The sequence below is a fragment of the Lissotriton helveticus genome, chromosome 9 (genome assembly GCF_964261635.1).
Source record: "Lissotriton helveticus chromosome 9, aLisHel1.1, whole genome shotgun sequence".
In the NCBI taxonomy this organism is placed as follows: domain Eukaryota; kingdom Metazoa; phylum Chordata; class Amphibia; order Caudata; family Salamandridae; genus Lissotriton; species Lissotriton helveticus.
In genome coordinates, this window is record NC_136070.1 from 684,141,028 (window position 1) to 684,154,641 (window position 13,614).

Consider the following 13,614-nt stretch of genomic DNA (forward strand, 5'->3'; position numbering starts at 1 on the left):
ATAAAGTAAGTACAGTTTGTGAATATCAACAAGCTTACCTTTTTGTGGGTAGGTGTTTGTCCCTCCCTAAACACCTCTTTAATCCTTCCTTTACCCACTTACCTTTTCAAAAATCGCTCCCATTTTATAATAAATGTTCCCCATTTTCCAGCCAATCACCCCTATCCTTCCTACAGATAGAAAAAAATGGTAGGTATACATGAGGGGCATAGATCTCCTTGTAGAATAGGTAAAAGAGTTTGAGGCAGAAGTCTTCAGATATAGGTTTTGTGGAAAGCATTTTATAGTATGTTACAGTTTGTGAATAAGTTCCTGATTGACCCTGTTGTTCAGATGCATAAAATGTGCTTTTTACCCAGTTAACACCCCTGCAGGAACTAGCTATTGTACATTGTATGTACACTACCATCACTCAAAGGGATTTGACAGAGAGCAACATGTTGGTGACTTCTGACACTCTGGACAGCATCCTGAAGTACTCGGTAAGCAACAGGTTCTCACCGACAGATGGTAATTATTCACTCAATCTTGGGAAACCTCAGGAGCTTCAGGGCAGGAGCTCCAAAACACTGCATCTTTACTGGTGTGGCAAAGCAGAATTACTACTGATCATCCAGTCAGACCTTTAGTATACCAAATAGTTCTGTTGTTATCTGTAGTCAGTATGGAAACCAGCAGATGTGCCATTGTATTGCTAACAGGATTATACAGATGGCTCTCCCAGAGATTCTGAAATAATTTACACAGGATGATTATCTTGATGCCACAATGGATGTGAGTAGAGAGCCCAGCTGAAGAAATGCATGGGAGATCCAATGGGGCACTAACAAATAGCAAGATATTCCTGACATGAAAAAGTTTAATTAATTACCCAGTGGCAATAGAAGGGATTTTGTAGGATGTACCACAGGATTGGTAATATCGTGGGAGCTGCAAGAAACAGCTCTTGAAAAGAGAGAACCAACTGAGTTTTACAGTGGGTGGGAATGTAATAATTAATAGGATTATATATTGGAATATTACATATAGAATATCATTTGACATCAATATCCTGACCGAAATGTGGTGATAACTTCTATCAACAATGTTTAGTACAGAATATGTATGCCAGACAATATACTGACAAAGATATTCTAGTAAAACAAACAAGAAGGTGGACGGAATGTTGCACAATGGCAAAACATTCACCCCCAGTCACAGATCTGGGTTTAATCGATCGTTATTTTGCTCACCAAGCCACCACAGTTCAGACATGGCCATATGCAAATCAGTCTTGAACCCTGTGCCTCATGGGAACAGTCTAGCCCGAACTGCCAAGCCATGTCTTCCCTGGACCGGAATCAAGCATCCCAGGACCGGTTTCTGGCTATCAGCCGTCTTCAGCCAGTATAGCTTGACTCCAGTGGCTTAGTGAGCACGGGACCCACGTCTGGGCATATCCTTCCCACATAGGGTGAACAGCAAAACACACAAGATGATGGACGGAATGTTGCACAATGGCAAAACATTCACCCCAGTCACAGATCTGAGTTTAATCCATCGTTATTTTGCTCACCAAGCCACCCCAGTTCAGACATGGCCATATGCAAATCAGTCTTGACCCTGTGCCTCATGGGAACAGTCCAGCCCGAACTGCCAAGCCATGTCTTCCCTGGACCGGCATCAAGCATCCTAGGACTGGTTTCAGGCTATCAGCGGTCTTCAGCCAGGATAGCTTGACTCCAGTGGCTTAGTGAGCACGGGACCCACGTCTGGGCATACACTTCTCACATAGGGTGAACAGCAAAACACACAAGATGATGGACGGAATGTTGCACAATGGCAAAACATTCACCCCCAGTAACAGATCTGGGTTTAATCCATCGTTATTTTGCTCACCAAGCCACCCCAGTTCAGACATGGCCATATGCAAATCAGTCTTGACCCTGTCCATCATCTTGTTTTTTTTGCTGTATTTGTTTTATCATTCCGGGCCATTTAGTTTGGTGTAGTGGCATTTTAGAGTTCAAAGGGATGAATTATTTTATTGATATTAAAGAAGGAACCATGGAGAATGGTCTGCCTCTATAAAATGAGTGTACTGACCACCATGATGCAATGCAAATTAGTGTAAGCATGCCACTCTGATACATTTTAGGGACATTTGGCACCACCAGGTAAACTCTAACCTGCACCAATACTACACTTACATACCGCACCTTCAATACCTACAACATACATGAAACCTACATCCCAATGTTTGCTGTTCTACACACCTGCAACACAAACTACATCAGGTACGACTAGCTAGCATGTAGTTCCTTCACCACCACATGCAGTCTACACTGCCATCAACACTCGTTAATTCAGGTGACTTCACCCTTTTCTGAGCTTCTGTCTAATATAGGAGTGATAAAGGCACACAGAGGCCAAATAACGTAAACACTGCACCTAGATACCCTAGAGTAACTCATTCCAGATACAGGGACCCTAAAGTGTTAATAGAATAGGAGATGTATCACAAAGGTTTATATTTGGGGTCCCTGTGGGTAAGTTGTGTCCCTTTGCTCTTGAAACGCCAAAAGTGTGAAATGGAGAGGGAAAAAAGAGAAGAACTACTCTGGATGTATCTAAACCAGAAAACATTCATCCCATGTCCCTTCTTCCCTTCCTGGCTAAAACTATGGAATTTTACATCGATTCTATTTTAACCAAATTTGTGGAGTCCATCAAAATCTTGGACTCCCAATGGTTTTAGATCCCATCACAATACCGAATATGCCCTGTTGGGGGGTACTGAAAATCTGCGGGACTCCCTAGATGAAGGCAACACTTCTACTCTGTTCCTTCTTGATCTAAGTGCCACGTTTGACACAGTATTACTTGAGATCCTTTTGCGGTGCTTACAAGAGATAGGTTTTGGAGGTACGACCCTAACCTTGCTTACGTCATTTCATTCAGAGAGAGCATTTCAGGTTGTTTCTTCCCCTTATTGCTTTCAGGTGCACACTGTATGTCATGGAGTATCCCCCCGGGACAGCTCTGAGCCCCAGGCTATTTAACATTTATAAACAGCCTCATGTGGTGGTAGCAAAAGACAGGGGGCTCTCATTAGTATCCTATGCTGATGTTACTCAGCTCGTGATCTCCTTCTCCAACAACTCTAATTAGAGTCTGATCAAATTCCATGATGATATGCTGGTCGTTGCGGATTGGATGTCAGCCAACTCTCTGCAGCTAAATGCTAACGAATCAGAGATTCTTCTTTTAGGAAGAGATACCCACATATGGGGGCGATCATTGGTGGTGCACCTCGCTAGGGTTCCCCTTTGCCCAAGGAGGCTGTAAAACAATCTGAGTGTCTGGGTAGATGGTGCATTGTCCTTCGAAGCAAAGATGAAATCAGTGGCAGCTGTCTGCTTTGGACTTTTAAGAGGACTTAAGCCTTTGCTTGGGTTCTTTGACTCACAGACATGCCAGATCATTATCTAGTCTACTTTACTCTCTAGACTGGACTATTGCAACTCTCTCTATCTGGGCTCTAATAAAACAGGTATCAAACAACTTCAGAGGGCTCAAAATGCCGTAGTGCGAACTCTATTCGCACTCCCTAGATTCTGCTCAGTTGCTACATTTATTCCCATATTGCACTGGCTCCCAGTGGATAAGAGAATCCACTTCAAGACACTGTGCTTTGCACACAGAATCCTTACTTCCCCTATCCTATCAATGTATTATTTCCGTAAGCCCCAAGTTGTGAGCTGTGTTCTGCAGAGCTAAACTTGGCATCTGTTCCCCCGAGTCAGAAGAGCAACAGCAGGAGGGCGCTCGTTCCGAGATAAGGCACCGGCCTTCTCAAACATGCTCCCGGTGACCATCAGGAGTATCCAGAATCATTGGGCTTTCATGAAGGCAGTGAAGACTTGGGAATTTCTGGCCTATTTCTCAACCCCTTCTCTCCTACCATGATATGACCTGGAACTAACGCTGGGATGCCCTATTGCTGGGGCAGCAAAGTGCTGTACAAATTCATTAACATACCATAACATTACAGGGAAGAGAAAAGAAAAAAAAACAAAAGTAAAGAATGATAGAATGAGGGGAAAAGAAAGGAAAGAAGAAAGAAAGAAAGAAAGAAAGAAAGAAGGAAAGAAAGAAAGAAAGAAAGAAAGAAAGAAAGAAAGAAAGAAAGAAAGAAAGAAAGAAAGAAAGAGGCACCGAAATATAAGAAATGAAAAAGGAACAAAATTAAGGAGAAAACTAATGAGGACAAAATAATCAGAGAAAAGAGCACAAGACAGGAAATTAAGGAAGAAAATAAATGAAAGATAAAGAAACCAACCTTGAAAGAAATGATTGAAAAGAAGGGAAGAAAGAAGGTATGGCAAAGGAGGAAGCAGAAGTAGAAAGAATGAAGAGCACAATAGAGAAAGCAAAAACCAAGAAGGTAAGAGAAAAAAGACAACAAGAAAACTATGGAAAGGAATTAAAAGAAAAAAATAGAGAAAGAAATTAGAAGAAAACACAAAGAAAGAGATAAGGTCAGTAGTAGATGAAGAAAAGGCCAGTAGTTGACGAATAAAAGAAAAGAAGATAGGAAAGAAAAAAGAACAATAAGTAAATACAACGAAAGGAAAAAGACAGAAAAAGAATAACAGACGAGGAAAGATGAAGGCAGAGAAAAAAGATAAGATTGAACGAAAGGAGGGAGAAAAAGAAACAATAAGAGAAAAAAGAGGAGAAAGAAACACATTGAAAAAGACAGAGTTAGGACAAATGAAAAGAAGGAGCAAAAGCAAGTAAGAGTGGAAGATAGAAAAATAAACAGAGAAAAACAGACATGGGAGAAAAAAGGAAGAATGAAAGAATAAAGAAAATAATTACTAAGAGAAACAAGGAGAGAAAGAAAGTTGAAGAAGAAAGAATTAGCCTGGAAAAGAAATAAGCAGAGAAAAATAGGGAAACTATTAAGAGATTGAAATAGGAGAAGAAAGAACAAATATGAATGAAACAAAGAATGGGGAAATGGAAGAAAAGGAGAAACTAGAGGTAGAAATAAAAAAAAAGAAAGAAATATGGCAATCTGAAACTTTTGCCAAAAAGAAAGAGAACTGAAAAATAATGCACAACAAAAGAGGGAAAGGAAGAAATAATGTAAACAAATAGTAAGAAAGTGAGAAAGAAGGAGAAATTAAGAGAAGCAAGAAAGAGGGAATAAAATACATTAAGACAGGAACAAGAGACATGAAAGCAAGGAAAAAAGAATGAAAAGGAAAGAAAGGCTAGAAAGAAAGTAGAAAAAGTAGAAATTATTTTTCAGAAAAGGGTATTCTGCATCATCCAGCCCTCTCAGCTTTTGAGTAAATCATAGAAACGGGTACAGTGTTTTAAATAGTTTTGTCATCTGTATGGCACCTGCATATCCTCAAGCTTGTTGACAGGCAATTATCATATGTGAGCTACTCAGTAGCAGCCTGCGAGCTACTAGTAACTTGCGACTAACCCGTTGGAGACCCCTGTTTTTAATCAACTAATAAGAAACATGCCTTTGTAAACTTTTAAATAGCCCACATTCCATTACCTACAATTCTTCTCCTTTTATGCCTTACACTAACACCTACACCAGATATCCTATAAATCTTACACTATTTTCTCCTTATCAACCAATGCCACCAACATTTCAAACTCACAATATTACCTATACCCCACATACTGACTAACAACCGTTGCACCACCACAGTCATTCTCACCACCCTCCAAATCATATGTCTCACAAAATTTGGTAAACGGCTGTCAAACCGAGGATGGCCATCAACCAACCATTTTGTACCTAGAAGGAAACTCTAGGTACCAAAATAAATGTAACAACTCATGTAACGTCCACTGACATCCTGGCGAACCAAAATGAGTAAGTGCCTTCTGTGAGGACCAAAATGGTAGTAAGTTTAGGATTTTGTCTTAAGTTAGTTCTGTGAATCGAGCCCTAAGTGTTTGGTAGTCAGCGATATTCTGTTACAAACGTGAGGGACATCTTGTCTTCCATATTACAATTCCATTATATCCTATGGAACTTGTAATATGGTGGACGGTATATCCATCACATTTATGACGGAGTATCCCATCCGCCAAACTCATAATCAGGCCCTTAATGATGTGTTTAGGCATCTCCTGTTTCACAATATTGTCTGCATACCTGATACTTTGTACTTAATTCTTGTTTTGGATTTGTTTATCTCGTCTTGTTTGTCATAAATCATTTAAATGACCAATATTTTATATTTCTACATATTTAGGAGAATTCTGCTGAACTTGAAAGGATGGCTTTAATGTGCCAAATTGCTCTTACCAAGGGGATACCAATGTCAATATCTTCTAGGATTGTGAATCTATTTATGGTGCCATCTATTCAAGAAGAGATTGTGTTTTGGGCCATCCATCAAATGACAATTCAATACGGTAATTTCAAAAATGCTATGTTGTTGTGGAACACTGTGATCTGTGGCAATCTAACAGATTCTACATTGCTTTTAGGTCTGGATGCAGATAGTATTATCTGACTTTGGCTCATGTCATCACACCACTCAAATACACAGATAGTTGGCTTTGAAGCATGCCCTGACAGATGTTGGCTTCTTCTTTCTAGTCCCAAATTGTTTCACATTTTGTATTAGCCCATGGTGGATTAATACATTTTACAGTGGTGTTTGAAAGTGGGTCAATCACTAGCATTGCATTTCTATGCAAATTGAAAGTGGGAAGAAGCCGCGCAGGGTATATTTAAGTTATTTTCTACATATGTTTCAAACAAATAGTAGCTTTGAGAATAGAAGCCCATGACTTTGTCTTTTCAACCCACATAGTTGAAACACTTAATTTGTGAGGAAATTGACAATGAACAGGAAAGAAATATAACAGCAACACTATATGTTGCGACCCCATGTCATAATGGCTAATCAAATCAACTCTAAGATGATTACTTTACAGACAGTGCTCATTAAAGAAACAAACATCTCAGCGCTAATTCTACCAGGAGGCTTCAAATATGGAGCTCCAGCAATAGGCCTTTGAAGTGAATGGTTGCATCTTAAATAGGGGTCCACCGACAGCAATTCTTGTAGGACAAACATGTATTGCTGCTATTTTGGTTATTATGTTAAAATGATACATATTGTTTTAGATTTGTTGTCGTTCGTAGTCCTTTCACTTTGCAGTTTCACATTTTAGCACCATATACCAGCACCAGATGTTCCTTACAGGTGTTGTTTCATTATGTCTCTTGCTAAAAAACAGTTAAAAACTAAACAGCTCTACACCAACTAACTATTTAACTATGAAGCCTTTCTTCGTACAAGGATTTTGGATTTCTGTAAAAATGCAGCAACCCTGCAATAATTCCGCTCTCCTTCATCACCATTATAAAAAGGTGCAAGTGAATCCAGGGAATCCAGGGTAAAGACATTGTGAAACTTTCTTTTCTGCTTACTGATGGAGGCTGATTGCCTTCTATGAGCTGTAAAAAGTTGCTTTGCCTGGAGCATGTTTTGGCTAAACGCCCTACTTGCTTTCTCCTGTAAAGTTAGTATAAACTTTGCTGTAGATGCAGAAATTCATCAACTGCACCAAGATGTAAAAATTGTAGTTAGGTCTTACTTGTGGGAGCCATGTAAAAAAGGAGTTGCAGTCAATTTGTCAAAAAAGAAAGGCGCCAATTTTCCTATATCAAATCTGGTGAAATTTGGTTCCCCTTTACCTCGGAGGTTTGAAGTTTCATTTGCTGCTGAGTGCAAAATTTAGAAAGCCATGCATCAAGTTATTTTTCAATATGTATCATAACAAACACATGAGCTTTGTAGCACACTCATCATTTTAAGTTGGTATTCGTCTTTCTTTTCATTAATAATGTTTTTTTTTATTTTCTCTTGCAGGACCAGAAATTGAATCACACCTGGGTCTGGTTCTCAGAACCTTCTATCCTGTAATGAAGACTGCTTCTACAGTCAACCAGAAATATTGGTTTAGCATTGGTGTGTACCTGTGCTGGTGGAAGGGTGGGGTTCTGTATGATGGTTGGGGGAGTGTGGGGAAAGGACACCTTTATTGAGTTCCCTTTTGTAACATTTTCAGAGAGCACCCTTCATGCAAAGAGATGCAATTTCTTATGTCTGAGAATAATAGTGCATATTCATCCCATAGTTTTCAACAACTGATAACTTATCTGCATTGAAGTCACATTTGTGGCCCAAATCAGAATTCAACTGCAACATTGGTCTGCATAAAGTGTAACTCCACTACTTTCTAGTACATCTGCCAATTGAACTTGCATGCTGAGCTGCTGTGTCAAGTTTGCCATGTCAGAAGGGGAACACATCTCATGTCTGAAGAGCACACCTCCAGGAAAAACCTATTATTTTTAGTAACAAAAATATAAGGGCCTGATTTAGAGTTTGGTGGACAAATTGCTCCATTGCAAACTGCATCATTTTCAAGAGGTAATTGTTCATTTCATTGGCACAGGCATCTCGCTGCAACCTACAGCTCACACAATTGCAAACTAAGCACCATATTAAGTAAAAGTGTTGAATGATGCAAATCATGGAGTTAATATATTTTAACCCTTTTTACCACTTACAAATTAGAGAATGCAGGAAGCAAGTTTTGCTCCCAACTAAACATTTACAATAACAGGACAGGAAAAGGGGAAATTTGAGTCCACACTTTTTGTTATGTTTAAAACAGAAAATTGAGTGAATTAGTGTTTATTCAGATGCATGAGATTAAATTGGTTCAGTTTCTTCCTTCCTGAGGAGCAAGTGCAAAATCATTACACCACTTTTTTTACTCTGTTGATACCCGAACCAACACTTTTTTGTTAACCACATAAAATGTTAAGTAGAAAGCACCCTGGTGATACATATTCGTCCTTTCATTCTTTTGAGTTCAATACAGTGAGTTGCAGTAATGTGGAATTATTACCATCTAATGTCTAGAATCTAGAATGCTACAAAAGTACTATAGGATGTAGGATTGAAATGGATACCATTACATGACCCATGAGAGTCAGAGAAAACCTATTGAGTCTAATTCATGCAAAAAATCATTTGCTGTCAGCAAACACATTGCACTGTTTTTTGTTCAGTATGTCCTACCAGGCAAGGTGGTGAATGTGCAGAAAAATACAACACTTAAGCCTTTGATCTTTAACTGTGATTTTCTTTAATGTTTCTGCAGTCATTGAGATGTTAGCAGGCCAGTTTGCTGCCTCTGTAGATGCTCCCCTAGTCACACTTTTCTTTGAAGCCTACTCAGCCTGCAAGGTCTTTCTCCTTGAAACCATCCCCAGTCTGCAGGAGGTGAGTTGGAAAAGTGGGTAAATAACAGAGCGCAGAGGATGATTTATTAGAGCTGTACCGTTTTGTGAGAAGACTGATTCATACACAAGACTCCCTCTGCCTTTGCATATGCACTTCATTTGATGAAATACAAACAAAATGTAATTCCTTCTCTTGATCCAGACTTGCAATCTCTATTCTTGTAGATTACTAAAATGTGTAAAAACCTGTATTGTACCATACCAAGTATCCAATGCATATCAGGCAGCTATATGAAACAAAATTAAAGCTAAACCATGTTATAATACTAAAGTACTAAGGAACAGTAAGTGTAATAAGTATTTTTGAAAAAGAAAGGGACAGGGTGAGATTCTAGGGTAATTTAATAAAATCGGAGTTGCAGGAGTCTCTGTTTTACGTCTACCACAATCTTAACAGGTAGAGGAGGCAAGGAGAACAATGGGTATTGGGATAAAATGATGGTACAGATTCAAAATGGTATTGAGGATTAATGGCAGGAGTGGTAGTGAGGGGCTTCAGGGAAGAGATGACTTAAGTAGGGGAGTAGGAATTGTTGAAAACAGGTGAGAGACGTGGTGGGTGGCAGGGAAAACATATACAATACAAAAGTGGAGGGGGGAGTAAACAGAGAGAGTGGATGTAGAACTCTCATCCAAATAACGCAAGAGAGGGTTGTGAGGAATACGGAATAGGAAGGGTATGGCGGTGAACCCAAGGGTCTATGCAATTTTAAAAATGGAATTGGAGGTAATTACTCCGATATTAAATTCATTGATCAACTTGGGATTATAATATATTTGAAGTACTTGTGGAAACACATTCATGGATAAGATTTCTGTTTTCCAGAATCAGTCTTGTCTAGTTTTTTATACTGCCAGTAAAAACAAGCCTCTGCCTTTGTATGGCAACACCACTTCCTGGAGAACAGGTGTCAGGTGCAGCTGCTTTTACAGGGAACCACCTACTTCCACATGTGGCTCATGTTTTTTAGTAGTTAATGTCTAGTGTGGGGTACTGAAAACCAGGTGTAATTTAGGTGTAACGCTTGCCAATAATTCTACCCTCACTTATGCTAATAACCAATGCCCCCAAACTCATAACCCCATTTCTAACACCCAAACCACCTGTGTCCTCCATATTGCTCTTTCCTCTATTTGCCCATTTTCCCCTACTCTTCATCCTCTTAACACACTTCTCCCCCAAACTCTGATGGTACCCCTCCTCCCACCCCTCTCGTCCTATCCTCTCATTCTCTTCCCCTTCTCAAGCCTCTACTTCTAATCAATCGCTCTCTCCTGAATCCCCCCTTGACATCCCAAACTCACTCTGCATCTCCCCAAATCTCCTGCTCACGAACAAACCAAATCCCACGACCTCTAATAACACTCCCACCAACTCCCATTCTCACCTCTCCAACTCCCAACCCCACCTCCTGCCCCAGCTATACTACTAAAATATCCCTCATTGCCCCTCACTCTATTACACACCCTTCTCCGACCCTCCCTTTTCTTAACCACACTCCTTCTCCCAACATTGATGTTATTTCTCCCCACACTCATCTCAACCTCTTACTCAAAACTTTCTCCTTCCTCTCTCAGTGCCCCGCCCTCCTCCACACCCCTCTCCATCCCTCGACATGATTTTTCGTCCCTCACCTACTACCGACACCCTTCCCTCCCAGAACATTAACTCCCTCCTACCAACCAATACTGAAAATACACCCTTCCCCACCCCTACCCCTTCTGTTCCCCCGCTCACCCTCCTTACCCAAACACTCATCAAAATTGACCGAAATATTACTACCTTAGTGACCAAACTCTCTCTGCTTGAAGAGGATTATAAACAACTTATATCCCTCAACCCCAAAGCCCCCTACTTTACTTCTACTTCTCCCTACTCTGGCTTTCAAAAGGTCACTATTCCCAAACACTGGAGAACTACTCCCCTCCGCTGCCGTACTCATAGGCCTCATCGCACATTGAACGGTCTCTCGAACTCCGACCTCTCTGCCCTTTGCAAATCTTACCTCCCTTCAACACCGCCTAAGGATCTCTACCCCTTCACTCTCTCATCCCAGTTATCCTGGGGACTAGTGGAATCCCCCCTCTCCCTGCTCCCCCAGACTCCCCCCTCAACGTACCACCATACACCCCCTCACCTGTATGCCTGCTAATGGCCACTCGACCATTTGCCATACAGCTGAGATCTCTCACCTTCCTTCAACACCACCTAAAGATCTCTGCCCCCTCACTCTCTCATTCTAGTTATCCTGGGGGCTAGAGAAATCCCCCTCTCTCCTAGCTCCCCCAGACTCCCCGGCAACATACCACCATCTACTCCCACCCCCTCAAAACTAACCCTTATCCCCTAACCCCTATGCTTGTCAACTGCCGCTCGGCCGGTTGCCATGCATCCGAAATCTCTGAAAATATCTTGAGTGAAGCTATTGATATCGCCTTCCTCACTGAAACATGGCTGAATGATCACTCATCACCCATCCTTGACCTACTCTGCCCCCCTGGCTACTCTATCATCAGAAAGGACAGACCAGTGGGGAAAGGAAGGGGAATAGCTATAATCTTTAAAAACCAACTCCAACTCTCTCTTGCCAAGAATACTGACTACTCAACTTTCGAATATCTAGGTGCTGAACTCAAAGTCCAAGGTGCTCCCCCGATTCACCTACACAATATCTACCAACCTCTTGGTGACACTCCTCACTTTGTAGACAAATTATCCAACCTTCTTACTCAATCCTCTCTCTCTAACTCCAAAAATCTCTTCCTTGGAGATCTCAATCTCCACTGAAACGAACAAGATAACCCCTCAGTTGCACTTCTTTCCGATCTCCTAGGGATTAACAACCTCAAACAACTCTGCCTCTCCCCAACTCACTCTAAAGGTGCCATTCTTGATGTCATCATCTCTAACAATGACCTGGCCTCCCTTTCCAACATCATCCCTATTGACTGGTTAGACCACCACTTCATTCGTTTCACAATTTCCCGCGGCCCCGCTCCCCCCACCGAAAAACACCATAACTGTGAAATTAATTTGAAACTTTGATCTCATCCCACCAGGAGTATTAGAGTCTAAACTCCAAGCTCAACTTCGCCTCACCCCTCTTTTTCTTAACACCAATGAGCTCACCGAGCATTTCAATAAATCGGTCTCTGAGGTTCTAGACCAAATAGCTCCATCTAAACTTAAAACTAAAAAAATCCTCTCTAAATCTTGGTTTAACTCAGACCTCAACATAGAAAGACGTGCTCTCAGAATGACTGACAGAACCTGGAAACTAGACCCTTCTCCCTCCCATCTTGCCCTCCTCAGAGCTGCCCAATCCTCCTACAAGAAACACATCTTTAATGAAAAGGCATCTTTTTTCTGTTCGCAACTCTCAAGTGCCAAATATAGACCCAGAGAACTGTTCAACATTGTTAGAAAACACACCTTCGCTACCCCCCTTAAGCTTACAGCCTCCACTACCAAATGTGAAGAAATTGCCAACTACTTCTCTGAAAAAATTGGCAAGATTGATCAATCTTTGCACAAATTCAGACCCCTCCCAACTGACAGAGTACCCCGGAAGCCGCCCCTGTACTCGCCGCCTTAGCCACACTGCCCCCTGTTTCATCCCCACTCCTTCCTGCTGCAATAATACATGAAACAACCCCGCCCACCAGCAACTTAAAAACAAAGCCTCGTGGCATAATTTCTTCCCTCTCTCTTGAAGCCTCTAATATCTTGTCTAAACTAAAACTGTCTTCTCACACAAAAGACCCTTTCCCTTCTGACCTTCTCCAAGATCTTAAACATGTCATTGTCCCATACTAGACCAATATCATCAACTCCTCCCTTACCTCGGGGTGTGCCGTAGTCTCCCCCCAACTTGGTCAAATCAACCCCATTCTCAAAAACCCTAAAGCTGATCCTGATGATCCTAACACCCTCGGCCCTATCTCCAACCTCCCCCTCTTCTCCAAAGCCCTTGATAAATATGCCCTACTCCAACTGGACAAACACATTGACACTTTCAACCTTCTTGACCCTCTACAATCCGGCTTTCATAAAGGCTGTAGCACTGAAACCGCATTGCTAAAAATCGTTGGTGATATCCATCACGCACTGGATACGGGTGTGTCCTCCCTACTCATTCTCCTCGACCTCTCTGCTGCATTTGACACTGTCAACCACACAACCCTATTTTACACACTCAAATGTCGGTTTGGCCTTAATGGCCCTGTCCTTAACTGGTTCACTTCCTATTTTCAACATAGAACTC

The 13,614-nt window shown here is 41.3% G+C and overlaps 1 protein-coding gene across 1 annotated transcript in view; it reads left to right on the forward strand.

The window, feature by feature from the left end:
• Window positions 1-437: 437 nt before the first annotated feature.
• LOC144783245 (maestro heat-like repeat-containing protein family member 1) overlaps window positions 438-13,614 on the forward strand; it is a 111,059-nt gene continuing 97,882 nt past the window's right edge. Inside the window, exons 1-4 of the mRNA XM_078662326.1 lie at window positions 438-482; window positions 6,273-6,435; window positions 7,905-8,003; window positions 9,208-9,329. Coding sequence (XP_078518452.1) covers window positions 438-482; window positions 6,273-6,435; window positions 7,905-8,003; window positions 9,208-9,329 — 429 coding nt within the window. The remainder of the gene's footprint in view (window positions 483-6,272; window positions 6,436-7,904; window positions 8,004-9,207; window positions 9,330-13,614) is intronic.